Source organism: Podarcis bocagei (assembly GCF_964188305.1).
Source record: "Podarcis bocagei genome assembly, chromosome: 2".
NCBI classification, from domain to species: domain Eukaryota; kingdom Metazoa; phylum Chordata; class Lepidosauria; order Squamata; family Lacertidae; genus Podarcis; species Podarcis bocagei.
This window is the reverse complement of record NC_138126.1, coordinates 6,713,364-6,727,501: the sequence shown is the minus strand read 5'-3', so window position 1 is coordinate 6,727,501 and position 14,138 is coordinate 6,713,364. Positions and strand designations below refer to the sequence as shown.

Genomic DNA, 14,138 nt, shown 5'->3' with positions numbered 1-14,138 from the left:
TAGCAGAAACTGCCAGATTTGGGAGCAACAAGATGCAATTTATTGCATCAAGCCTGAAAAAGGTTGAGGTATAAATATGTTGCACTCCACTGAGATCTTGGGTTGGGGGTTTCAAAATAGCAGGGATACTGTCAGTGTGATATCACCCTCTTTGAATGAGAAGCCATGGTGGGACTTGTCTGTATTAGAAAAATCATTGATAGCAGGCAGTTTTGTTCAGTTTTGGCTTCTTTGAAGCAAGTGGGCGAGAGGGAAGTGAGTGACAGCCTCAGACATGTCCATGATAATACTACTTCTGCTCTACAACGTCTATGGGCAGCTGAAGGGAAAATGTCCCTTGAATTTAGTGAGAGATCAGTATAATCCCTTTAACTTTTACAGAGCAGGAGACCATCTCATCGGTGGGATTATCCCCACACTAAGTGGAATATCTCAACCAGGCTCTTTCTCCCAGGATCCTTTTATCCACATATCTCCGTAAGTAAATTATGTGGGGATGAGTTTAATGGTAGGAAACCATAAATCTAATGCTATAAACCTCATTAAAAGAGATGGTGGGTATTTCCTTGCATCGTTCCCTGCTAAATCCCAGTCTCTTCATATGTCTCTGTTTTGCAATGCAATTCTGGAAGGGAGCAATATGAACCCTCCAGCTATTTTCACCATCTTATTTTGAATAGCACACTCTGATAACAGATTAAAGCTTTTACCTGACCCATAAGATTGGACCCTAGTGTATGTCTCCAAATCCCCTGGATCAATGCCTTATTTCCTTTTGCCTTGCTGTTTATTGGTTTTAAGTTGCATTTTCAATTTTATTATTGTATCATGACATAGTATGAAAAGTCTTTCTTGTAAGGTTGTACAAACCTAGACGGTGGCATGGCTGTTACTGTCATGACAGACACTGTCACATCTGAATATACCACTACATTATTGGATAGACACATCTGCCTTGCCTTTGTGGTGAGGATTGTCCCAACATTTCAAGGTGGGTTGGCTATTAAAAACCTGTTTATGACTGAGCATGAGTATCACCCTAAAACTAAATTTATATTGCTTCAAAATTCCCTTCATGTTGCAGAGTGAGGCAAGTTACATGTGTTGTTAAATTGAGGGTGATGATACAGAATATATGATATCTTGCAGAAGTAAAGACATAGATTTACTCCACAAACTGGCCTTCCTGCTCGCCATCCACGAGATCAACCAGAATCCCAGGCTCTTGCCCAACATCACCTTGGGCTACAATATCTTTGAGAACTATCACAATGCAAGAATCACATACGAGGCCATGGTAGAGCTGCTCTATACTGGTCATGCAAGTATTCCAAACTACAGGTGTGGAAGGCAGAATAACCTGCTGGCTGTCCTAGAAGGTGCAGACTCTGAAATCTCTCTCCATATTTCGAACATGTTGGGCATCTACAAAATCCCACAGGTGTGAAATGGGGTGCACTTTAATTTCACTTTGCTTTGAATGGCCTTTTTCTCTGTCTCGGGGACAAAGTTACTGTCAGTCTCGAGTTTTATTTGTCCTTTCAACAGCCTTCTTTCTTTCTAAATCCTTCTAGGTTACAGGGTGTTGAATTTCGCTCCAATCCACACAGAATGAATACAACAGAGAGTCTATTGAAATAATGTTAGTATGACTAGGGTTTGGGCTAATTCCCAAGAAATTCTATGTCTTCTTTTTAAGCAGACCTGGTTAGGATTGTTACTGGCACAATTTCTCTATTAATAAATATATATATATATTTCATATGGAAATTCTGTGATATGGGGATGAGACATGCATACAAAGTGTTTCAACGGAAGCCAAGCAAGACACTTTTCTTTTCTGTTCCCATCCAGGTTAGTTATGGGTTTGTCTCCCATGACATCAATGATAAAACTCAGTTCCCTTTTTTCTACCGGATGCTCCCCAAAGATGACCACCAATACACAGGGATTGTCAAGTTGCTCCTGCATTTCAGATGGACGTGGATCGGTCTCTTTGCTCCAAACAATGACAACGGAGAAAGGTTCGTGAGGTCCTTGACCCCTATGCTCACCTTGAATGGGATTTGTGCTGCCGTCTCATACAGAATCCCAGAAATGACTCGGTATGAAGTGAAAATTAACGTTGATTCATTTCTCACATGGAGACAAGTCAATGTATTTGTTCACTATGCAGAGACTCGTTCTTTCTTCAGCGGGATATTCTTTATACATCAAATACTCACATTGTGGCTACAGTCCACTGAGGGGAAAGTCTGGGTCACAACAGCTTTGTGGGACATCACCCCAACACTGTCTGACTGGAGATTACAACTCCAGCACCGCCACTGTTTCTTTTCCTTCTTAATTCAGACAGAGGTTGCCCTAAAACACGACAATTTTGACTTCAGTCGCTTAGTTCCTTACTGGAAGGAAGTGTTTGATTGTTTCATTTCAAAGCACTTGTTTTCTGCGAAAGAACGTCTCAGATGTGACCAAAAAGGGGAATTGCCCTTGGATATCCTTGTGCAGAGTCTTTCTCCAGACAACTACAACATGTATAGCAGTGCGTATGCTGTGGCACATGCCTTAAATGCTGCTTACTCATCCAGATCCAAGCAGGTGGCAATGATGGGTGGAGGAGACGGGCAGAGGCTTCAGAGGCTACAGCCATGGCAGGTATTCCTTTTTCCATCACTGATAGCTCCACTGAAATATACATATTATATGCATGCAGATACCAGTCTCCACAGTGCCTCCTTCCAAGGGAACACAAACCCTGGATCCAAATTGAGACCCCTAGATCTTGAACTCTGGGAGCAGGTTTTGTGGTGAGCCAGTGTGGTGTAGTGGTTAAGAGCGGTAGACTCGTAATCTGGGGAACCGGGTTCGCGTCTCCGCTCCTCCACATGCAGCTGCTGGGTGACCTTGGGCTGGTCACACTTCTTTGAAGTCTCTCAGCCCCTCTCACCTCACAGAGTGTTTGTTGTGGGGGAGGAAGGGAAAGGAGAATGTTAGCCGCTTTGAGACTCCTGAAGGGGAGTGAAAGGCGGGATATCAAATCCAAACTCCTCCTCCTCTTCTTCCTCCTCCTCTTCCTCTTCTTTTGTGTGTGTATATTCAAATGTAATTAGGTGTCATTCTGAATCAATATAGTGGGCTGAGGCTTTCAAAACTGCACTGATATTTGGAATACCTGAGCAGTGCTGGGAATGAGGCTACTAGTACCTTCTCTAATGGGGTTATGTATCAATTCTCCTTCCTGGAGGAAGATTAGAAAAATGAGAGAACTTCACAGGGAGCCTCAGAACTTAAGTTCCATTAGATTTTTTCCACATCTCTACGTCTATACCCAATACCTTCTCATAGCCTATCAGATTTTTAAATATATATATCTTTTTAGTTCTGAGGCAAAGTTTGTTTTTAAAGGAATGAATAAGGGAATTCACATTGCTGAATATAAAGCTTTAACTGTATATAAATTGTCTTCACCTTCTGCTGAGCAAGATGGGAATGTAAGGATCAATAACTCCTCTTTCCACAACACATTTTAAAATGACATTAGACGTCAACTTGCTTTCCAAGAAAAAAATCTTCACAAAGCAAAAATCACCATCACTTTGGCATCTTTGGGTCTACTGTTCCCCAAGTTCCAGGACAATGACATAGTATCTCCATTGCCAAGGGAAGGTTCAGGGGGTCCATTTCCTGCCCCCAGATTGAACTCCTGATGTGAAGGATTTGTTAGGATATTTCCGTTCCACCTTAAAAGGGAGCAGGCTGTGAGTCACAGAGTCTGCGTATTTCCTGTTCACATGATGTTTATGTTTCTATTGCTTTCGTTTCTCTCTGTGTGCTGGAGACACTGACGCAGGCAGTCATGTCTTTCTTTGTTCTGATCAACGCTGAATAAAACTTGTAAATAATGCTCTCCTGAGTGTGACTTTTTCTGTGCATTATCTGCTGATAGAGTGTGCATGAGCTCTGGAATGTGGCAAGATATTTCAGGAAACTCATGTCACTAATTGCTGATACTGCGTGCCTATGGGAGATCGATGGATCGTCCGGCAGACGGCTTGGGGCCATGATGGACTTTGTCTCCCTGGCAGTATCCCAACAGGATTCCTGTCTGTGCTGTGGTTACTCTGTTCTCTGTGTTGTCTGGATTAAGAAGGGAAATTTATCCCCAAATGGGCAGTGCTGAAATAACCTTCATTTTCTCTGTGTGCCATTCTAGTTCCACCCTTTCCTAAGTAACTTTGAGTGTTACAATACTTCCATGGATGGCGTGTATTTGAACAAAGATGGGGAACTTGCAGCCAGCCTTGATATTTTGACCTGGATCGTGTGGCCCAACACTTCAGTGGCTTCAGTGAAAATTGGGAGTCTAGAGCGGCAGCCATCCCGAGAAACCTGGTTTCGCATTGACCAGGATGCCATTGTGCGGCTCAAGGGATTTACCCAGGTGAGGAAAGCCATGGATGGAAAATTTATCAGTATTGATTGCTATGTATGACCTCTCACACATTGCAATGTTTTTAAGAATATACATATATCAGCAAAATAGGAAGCTATTTGAATATAAGACATAAATAAAAGGACATGTATATGTGTTTATAGTACATTTAGTCTTGAGAATATAGCATGTACACATCTTTATAGTTGGATAAGTGTTTTTATGTTTCTATACAATGTCCTGATCTGTTGTTAAACGGTGGTATAGAAACACTTCATAAAGAAATGGAAATGAGGGCAAGTTGAGGGGGGAGAAAGGAAAACCATGCACTCTAGTAATTTGTTGGGTAGTAAAAGAGGTCATTTAGGGTTACCATATTGTGATGGGGGGGGAGAGAGGACAGCCACAGCCGCTGCCAGCCCAAGCCTGGTAAAGAGGCACACACGTGTGGGTGCACTGCCACGAACACACACCTCTTGTCCTGGCTTGGGGTGGCAGTGGCTGAGGCATGCAGAGTAGCCCAAACCCAAGCCCAAACTGCCCAAGGCTGAACCCAAGCCCAAGTTGATGCCGGTCTGAGCAGAAACATGACCCCAGCTCTTACCTGATCTTCACTGCAACAGCCTCGCTCTGATACTGCACTTCGATTTCCAGAGCACATCGCCTTCCCAAGCATATACTACTACTACTATCTACTACTACTACTACTACTACTACTACTACTAATAATAATAATAATAATAATGTCTTATAAAAACCATGTAAAATGCACATTGGGCCCCAAAAAGAGGACATATGAGGGGAAACCCAGACCTATGGCAACACTGAGTAATTAATAAGATATGACAAGAGGCAGAAATCAGTTTAGAAAATTTATTCAATAAGGAAACGTGGAAAACTGATGAATGCAGCTTCTGAAAGACTACTGGCCATTCTGAGAACAAGATGGGCAAACCTAAGAAACCACTTCTATAGCTTCTACAGTGGTACCCCGTGTTAAGAACTTTATTCGTTCCGGAGGTCTGTTATTAACCTGAAACTGTTCTTAACCTGAAGCACCACTTTAGCTAATGGGGCCTCCCGCTGCTGCCGCGCCGCCAGAGCACGATTTCTGTTCTTATCCTGAAGCAAAGTTCTTAACCCGAGGTACTATTTCTGGGTTAGCGGAGTCTGTAACCTGAAGTGTATGTAACCTGAAGCGTATGTAACCTGAGGTACCACTGTATAGCTATAGAGCGGCAGGCATCCCCAGAAACCAGGTTCCACATTGACCGGGATGCCATTGTGTGGCTCAAGGGGATGGATGGAGAATTTAAGAATGTTGATCACTCAGTAAGACCTCTTACCCATTGCAGTGTTTTTAAGCATAGGCCAAATACCAATAAAATCCAAAAGGTGCACCTGCACACCTCTTTCCCTGGCTTGGGCTGGCAGCTGCTACACCCCAAACCCATGCCCAAGCTTCCCAAGGCCAAGCCACTGCCAGTCTGAGCGGAAACAGGACCCCAGCTCCGACCTGATCTTCACTGCAACAGCCTTGCTCTGATATAGCAGTTTTACTTCCAGAGCACAGTGCCCCACCCCGATGATGATGATGATGATGATGATGATGATTTCTTATAAAAAATCCAAACCCGAATATTTCTTGTAAAATGCACACCGGGCCCCCAAAAGAGGAAATGTGTAGGGAAACCCAGACAGATGGCAACACTAGGTAATTAATTAGATATGACCAAAGGCAGAAATGAGTTTAGAAAATTTATTCACTAACTAAAAGTGGAAAACTAGTGAATGCAGCTTCTGAAGGACAACTGACCATTCTGGGAATCGAGACAGGCAAACCTAAAAAACTGGAGTCATTTGCTAGTGAAATAAGGCTATGCCTTTTCTATGTCTTTGACTCAGTTCAGTAGCTTATTGATACATTTCTGCCACTTTTCCTTCTCTTTATGGTTAGACCTTGCCACAGTCACAGTGCACCAAAAGCTGTCACCCAGGATACGTCAAGGTGATTCAGGAAGGAAAGCCATTGTGCTGTTATGGTTGTGCACCATGTGCGGAAGGGACCTTCTCCACTCGAGAAGGTAAGGGATGCCAGGGAGAAAAGAAGCCCTTTCAGGAGAGCACAGACATAATTTGGGGTATGTTTCTGTATGTTTGTTTAATTTCCAGAAATGGGGAAGTGTGTTCCTACATTATTTCTGGAGATTAGCAAAACAAATGCTAACTTCACGGTTAATGAGCTGGATGGATGAACCTGGAGGAGGAGGTGGGCATGAAAAGCAATGTGTGGCATGACAGTGGCTGGCATGTCCCACCAACCATAGGCATCTGATCCAAAAGGTGCATCTTCAGTAGAAGTAAACACAGGGAGGGTGAAATCTCAATGTGCACCTTGGAGTCTGATTTGCATAATTTGGAAAATTCTATGCTATGGGTCTAAGCTGCCACCCAGAATGATGTTCCAAGCAATCTTGAAGAGTCTAGATCAATATTATAGATGGAACAGAGATGCCATGACAGTGGTCTTTCTTGCTCATTGCAGATGCAGAGCATTGCAACAAATGTCCAGAAGATGAGCATCCGAGCAAGGACCAAGATCAATGTGTCCCCAAAATTATCAGCTTCCTAGCCTATGAAGATACTTTGGGGGTCCTCTTGACTTCCATGGCACTCTTATTGTCTGTCACCACAGTCTCTGTGATAGGAATCTTCATTAAATTCCTGGAAACTCCTATTGTCAAAGCCAACAATCGTGACCTCTCCTACATCCTCCTCGTCTCTCTCTTGCTCTCCTTTTTGTCCTCCTTCCTCTTCATTGGCCGGCCATGTAAATTAACCTGCCTTCTCCGACAAACGGCCTTCAGCATCATCTTCTCAGTTGCCGTGTCTTCTGTACTGGCTAAAACCATCACTGTGGTGCTGGCCTTCATGGCCACAAAACCCGGGAACAAGGTGAGGAGATGGCTGGGGAAGAGTCTGGCCAACTCCATTGTCATTTCCTGTTCTGGTGTTCAAGTTGTCATCTGGACCATCTGGATGGGCATCTCTCCCCCTTTCCCAGACTCTGACATGCACTCCCAGGCTGGAGAGATCATCCTGCAATGCAATGAAGGATCTGTTGCCATGTTTTACACTGTCCTTGGCTACATGGGCTTCCTGGCTGCCATCTGCTTCACGGTGGCTTTCCTGGCCAGGAAGCTGCCTGGGGCCTTCAATGAAGCCAAGCTGATCACCTTCAGCATGTTGGTCTTCTGCAGCGTTTGGGTGTCCTTTGTGCCCACCTACCAGAGCACCAAGGGGAAATACATGGTAGCTGTGCAGGTCTTCTCTATCCTGGCCTCCAGTGCTGGGCTTCTGGGCTGCATCTTCCTTCCCAAGTGCTACATTATCATATTGAGGCCTAATCTGAATACAAAGGAGCATCTCACAACAAAAGCTAAAGACAGCACCTGACTCTGAAAATATTATTTTATAGCTGAACTGCACTGCAGCAGTAATGGAACTGCAGTGCTTCTCATTTAAATGTAACTTCACACATGATAAATCACACTTGTTGGAATTTATTAAATTTATTTTTTTCATAAAATTGACATTCCACTTCATTGTAGAAAAACCTCAAAGCAGTTTCCAAAAGGATAAAGCAATAAAATTATCATTTTATTTACAAAAAGGTGAAACCACAATAGAATCAACTAAAACAAATTAAAAACTCGTACAAGTTTTATGAACATCTTAGTGAGCCTGTCTAAATAAGAATGTCTTCAACAGAAATGTGTACCTTAAATGTGTCTGCCTGGTATCAATAAAAATCAATGCATAATAACTCACCACTCGTCACAGACCCTTTGTACTTCATGTTTTAGAAGTGCTGGTTTATTGCAGTGTCATCCATCAAACTGGCCATTGGCGGCTGCTGGTCTTCCCTTCTTGGCAACGGTTGTTTCTGTACAGGGCAGGCTCACCGAGTTGGGTCTAACGAGGTGGGTGGGGGCTGTCGCACTGAAAGAAAGAAACAACCAACAATTCTCAAGCCTCTTACATGTGACTCACAAGATACTCCCAGTGGCAGCAGCTGTTGGTCTGTCTCTCACCGCCCTTCCTAATTCAGTTCTTATCAGATGTTCAGCCTGGCCATGGGCAAAAGGAAAGAGGAGGGGTGGGGGGAGATAGGCGGGGAGGCCCTGTCACTCTCTCAACACTCCCCAGCCTAATCCTGGCCAATTCCCCCCGACTCTTTTCCCTCTCCCACATACTCGTGGCTAGTTTTCAAGCATCCAAACCAAAGTCACTCCTGAAACGCCTTTCGAAACACAGCAGAAACCTCCCAGCGCCAGTTGCATTGGTCAATCCTCCCTCTTTCTTTCCGACTCTCTCTGCCCCCACTTTTAAAAAATAATAATATAATAATAATTTATTATTTATACCCCGCCCATCTGACTTTGTTTCCCCAGCCACTCTCGACGGCTTCCAACCAAATATTAAAAACACAAAACGGCATCAAACATTAAAAACTTCCCTAAACAGGGTCACCTTCAGTTGTCTTTTAAAAGTAAAATAGTTGCGTATTGCCTTGACATCTGCTCTGAGGGCATTCCACAGGGCAGGTGCCACCACCTAGAAGGCCCTCTGCCTGGTTCCCTGTAACCTCACTTCTCGCAGTGAGGGAACCACCAGAAGGCCCTCGGCACTGGTCCTCAGTGACTGGGCTGAACGATGGGGGTGGAGACGCTTCTTCAGTTATACAGGACCGAGGCCGTTTAGGGCTTTAAAGGTCAGCACCAACACTTTGAATTGTGCTCAGAAATGTACTGGGAGCCAATGCAGATCTCTCAGGTGTTATATGGTCTCGGCGGCCACTCCCAGTCACCAGTCTAGCTGCCGCATTCTGGATTAATTGCAGTTTCCGAGTCACCTTCAAAGGTAGCCCCATGTAGACCGCATTGCAGTAGTCCAAGCGGGAGATTACTAGAGCATACACCACTCTGGCAAGACAGTCTGTGGGCAGGGAGGGTCTCAGCCTGCGTACCAGATGGAGCTGGTAGACAGCTGCCCTGGACACAGAATTAACCTGTTCCTCCATGGACAGCTGTGAGTCCAAAATGACTCCCAGTCTGCGCACCTGGTCCTTCAGGGGCACAGTTACCCCATTCAGCATTAGGGAGTCCTCCGCACCAGCCCACCCCCTGTCCCCCAAGAACAGTACTTCTGTCTTGTCAGGATTCAACCTCAATCTGTTAGCTGCCATCCATTCTCCAACTGCCTCCAGACACTCACGCAGGACCTTCACTGCCTTCACTGGTTCTGATTTAAAAAAGAGGTAGAGCTGGGTATGATCCCCATATTGATGAACACTCAGCCCCAAACCCCTGATAATCTCTTCCAGCAGCTTCAAGTTAAAAAGCATGGGGGAGAGGACAGAACCCTGAGGCACCCCACAAGTGAGAGCCCAGGGGTCTGAACATTCATCCCCCACCACCACTTTCTGAACACGGCCCAGGAGGAAGGAGTGAAACCACTGTATAACAGTGCCCCCAGCTCCCAGCCCCTCAAGACAGTCCAGAAGGATGTTATTGTCAATGGTATCAAAAGCCACTGAGAGATCCAGCAGAACTAGGAAATAGCTCTCACCTTTGTCCCTAGCCCGCCGGAGATCATCAACCAGTGCGACCAAGGCAGTTTCAGTCCCATGGTGAGGCCTGAATCCTGATTGGAAGGGATCCAAATGGTCCGCATCCTCCAGGCGTGCCTGGAGTTGTTCAGCAACCACCCGCTCAATCACCTTGCCCAAGAATGGAAGATTTGAGACTGGGTGATAGTTGGCCATATTGGCCAGGTCTAAGGATGTATTTTTAAGAAGCGGTTTAATGACTGCCTCTTTCAGGGGACCTGGGAAGGCTCCCTCACAGAGGGAAGCATTCACTACCCCACAGACCCCATCGCCCAGCCCTTCCCGGCTTGCTTTTATCAGCCAGGAAGGATCAAGAAGACAGGTGGTTGGTTTAACTCGTCTAAACAGCCTGTCCACATCCTCGGAAGTAACAGATTGAAATTGATCCCATGACTAGACAGGACTCCAGCACTCTCCCGCCCCGGCCCTGCTCCCACGGTGGAGTCTACCTCCTTCTGAATCTGAGCGACTTTATCTGCAAAATAATAATAATAATAATAATATAATTTATTATTTATACCCCGCCCATCTGGCTGGGTTTCCCCAGCCACTCTGGGCGGCTTCCAAAAGAATATTAAAATACTATAATACATCAAACATTAAAAGCTTCCCTAAACAGGGCTGCCTTCAGATGTCTTCTAAAAGTCTGGTAGTTGTTGTTCTCTTTGACATCTGGTGGGAGGGCGTTCCACAGGGAGGGCGCCACTACCGAGAAGGCCCTCTGCCTGGTTCCCTGTAACTTTTCTTCTCGCAGTGAGGGAACTGCCAGAAGGCCTCGGTGCTGGACCTCAGTGTCCAGGTAGAACGATGGAGGTGGAGACGCTCCTTCAGGTATACTGGACCGAGGCCATTTAGGGCTTTAAAGGTCAGCACCAACACTTTGAATTGTGCTCAGAAATGTACTGGGAGCCAATGCAGATCTTTCAGGTGTTATATGGTCTCGGCGGCCACTCCCAGTCACCAGTCTAGCTGCCGCATTCTGGATTAATTGCAGTTTCCGAGTCACCTTCAAAGGTAGCCCCATGTAGACCGCATTGCAGTAGTCCAAGCGGGAGATTACTAGAGCATAGACCACTCTGGCAAGACAGTCCGTGGGCAGATAGGGTCTCAGCCTACGTACCAGATGGAGCTGGTAGACAGCTGCCCTGGACACAGAATTAACCTGTGCCTCCATGGACAGCTGTGAGTCCAAAATGACTCCCAGGCTGTGCACCTGGTCCTTCAGGGGCACAGTTACCCCATTCAGGACCAGGGAATCCTCCACACCTGCCCGCCTCCTGTCCCCCAAAAACAGTACTACTGTCTTGTCAGGATTCAATCTCAATCTGTTTGCCGCCATCCATCCTCCAACCGCCTCCAGACACTCACACAGGACCATCACCGCCTTCACTGGTTCTGATTTGAAAGAGAGGTAGAGCTGGGTATCATCCGCATACTGATGAACACCCAGCCCAAACCCCCTGATGATCTCTCCCAGCAGCTGCATGTAGATGTTGAAAAGCATGGGGGAGAGGACAGAACCCTGAGGCACCCCACAAGTGAGAGCCCAGGGGTCTGAACACTCATCCCCCACCATGTCTGGTCCGATTCAGAATGAGCTTTCCGCCACCGGCGCTCTAGCCATCTCAGCGATTGTTTCATCGCCCTCAGCTCCGGGGGAAACCATGGGGCTGTCTGGGCTCCATGCAATAAGAGAGGGCGCTTCAGAGTCAGACAGTCAATAGCCCTGGTTAACTCTGTATTCCAATGGGTCACCAGGGAATCAGCTGAAAGGCTATCAACTTGGGATAAAGCATCCCCTACCACTCTCTGGAAACCATTTGGACCCATTAAGTGGCGGGGGCGGACCATCCAAATTGGTCCCCCCTCCCTGCAGATGGGAAGGGTCGCGGAGAAGTCCAGTTGCACCAGGAGGTGATCTGACCATAGCACTTCTTTTGTTTCACTTTTACTTAGTGTCAGATCACCCACATCACTAGAGGTGAACACCAGGTCTAAGGCATGTCCGCGGCTATGAGTTGGGCCAAACTTATTCAGGGACAGCCCCTTGGTGCTTTCCACGAAGTCCCGAGCGACCCCTTGTAAGGTTGTGTCGGCATGGATGTTAAAATCCCCTAGGGCAACCAAACTAAGTGTCTCCAGAAGCATATCTTCCACAACCTGAAGCAGCTTGGGCAGGGAATCCTTGGTGTAGCGGGGAGGTCGGTACACCAAAAGGACAAAAGTGCAACTCCCATGATCCCTAGCTAACAGGACCAGTGGTCAGGGTTGATGGGAATTGTAGTCCCAAAACATCTGGAGGGCCGAGTTTGCCTATGCCTGGTTTACTCTATTGTGGTTTTACCTTTTTGTAAATAAATAAAATAAAATAAATAAAATGGTAATTTTATTGCTTTACCCTTATGGAAATTGCTCTGAGATTATTATTTTTTCTACAATGAAGCGGAATGTGAATTTTATGAAATAAATAATTTAAATAAATTTCATCAGGGGTGATTTACCATGTGTGAAGCTACATTTAAATTAGAAGTATTGCAGTTCCATTACTGCAACCCTGCCGTCCAGCTATAAAATAATATTTTCAGAGTCAGGTGCTATCTTTAGTTTTTGTTGTCAAGTGCTCCTTTTTATTCAGATCAGATCTCAGTATCATGATGTAGCACTTGGGGAGGAAGATGCAGCCCAGAAGCCCAGCACTGGAGGCCAAGATAGAGAAGACCTGCACGGCTACCATGTATTTAACCTTGGTGCTCTGGTAGGTGGGCAGAAAAGACACCCAAACACTGCATTCGGTGGAGATCTTGTAGCATGGGCTGCTGCAACAAACAAGTCATACAAGCCGTAGGGAGGCAGAAACACAAGAGGGAGCTTCCTTGCTGAGAGAGGATTTGAACCCTAGCCTCCCAGGCCCTATTCCAGCACTCTAACCGTTACTTCACATTGTGAAGACACAAAAGTATATGCCGTGCTGAAGGCACAATAAACAGCTGTATGGAAATTCCCCAAGCCCATTGTGCTAAACCAGGAAGCTTTGCTCTAAGTGAGGAAAAGGAAATCCTGTTTTTCTATATCAAACCTCCTCTCTCGATCCTTTTTCCTTGGGGGAGGGGGAGAGAGTTGCTTTAAAAGAAGTAATATACCAACATAAGTAGGCAACAGGCCTCTGCCAGATGTCATGCAGTTGCCCATGATAGTTCAGGTAAATCCTAAAAGGAAACATTGAACGTTGACTCCTATGAATGTCTTATTTCACCAAAGTTGGGCATGATCATGTCAGAATTTGGAGCCAGATGTCAACCTTTTTTACAAACATGTTTTTCCTCCAGCGCCACACCTGCAGGTGGAGCTGCATAAGGAGTTCAGAGTGTCACAGAAGTGATACTTCTTCCCTTTATAATTATCAAAATAATAGTGATTCATGGGGAGAGGGGTGCTGATACTTTGCACTAAAGCCCAAGAGATTTGTCCAGATCAACTTCGAGTCTGCTAAAAGACACGTTGGAAATTAGAACAATACGAGGTGATGTCTTGCATCTGAGCCACACAAACATCTCCTGTGCCACCGAAAGCCTGGGCTGAGATGGAGGACATAATAACTCTGCCCTTTGTGATTCCTTGGCTGGGCTCCATCAAGAAAGCTACTGAACCGCCATAATCACTGCAACAAAAGCTTTGGCTTCTTCCAACGATTCTTCTAATTCATCGTAGGAGAGCTGCCATAAAGGAGGCAGCACTTCCAGGAAGACCCAGCATGGCCCTGGTTCTGCTGCTGCTACTGCCTTACGCAGGCTGCGTGATACAAAATACAAGGTGCCCTCTTACTTTGAAAAGGGATGGAATAGACTCAGCTAATTATTACAGGCCAGGAGACCAGTTCATCAGCGGGGTCATCTCTGCCACAAATACTTTATTTCGAGCTCATAGCTTCAACAGCACTCCCTCTACCAGCTTTCTTTGGTAAGCCATGGAATTATGGGTGCTTTGCTTCCTGTTTGCTCCCTTCCTTCCTTCCTATCCAGTGTGGTGTAGTGA

At 45.7% G+C, this 14,138-nt stretch overlaps 1 protein-coding gene across 1 annotated transcript; it reads left to right on the top strand.

Annotated features, from left to right (window-relative positions):
* Window positions 1–274: 274 nt before the first annotated feature.
* Window positions 275–7,891, top strand: LOC308579740 (vomeronasal type-2 receptor 26-like; the record flags this gene model as incomplete). Its single annotated transcript, XM_081180673.1, has 6 exons — window positions 275–477; window positions 1,150–1,441; window positions 1,855–2,658; window positions 4,217–4,444; window positions 6,393–6,519; window positions 6,981–7,891. The coding sequence occupies 6 exons, from the start codon at window positions 275–277 to the stop codon at window positions 7,889–7,891; spliced, it is 2,565 nt and encodes an 854-aa protein (XP_081036799.1).
* Between the last annotated feature and the right edge of the window lie 6,247 nt (window positions 7,892–14,138).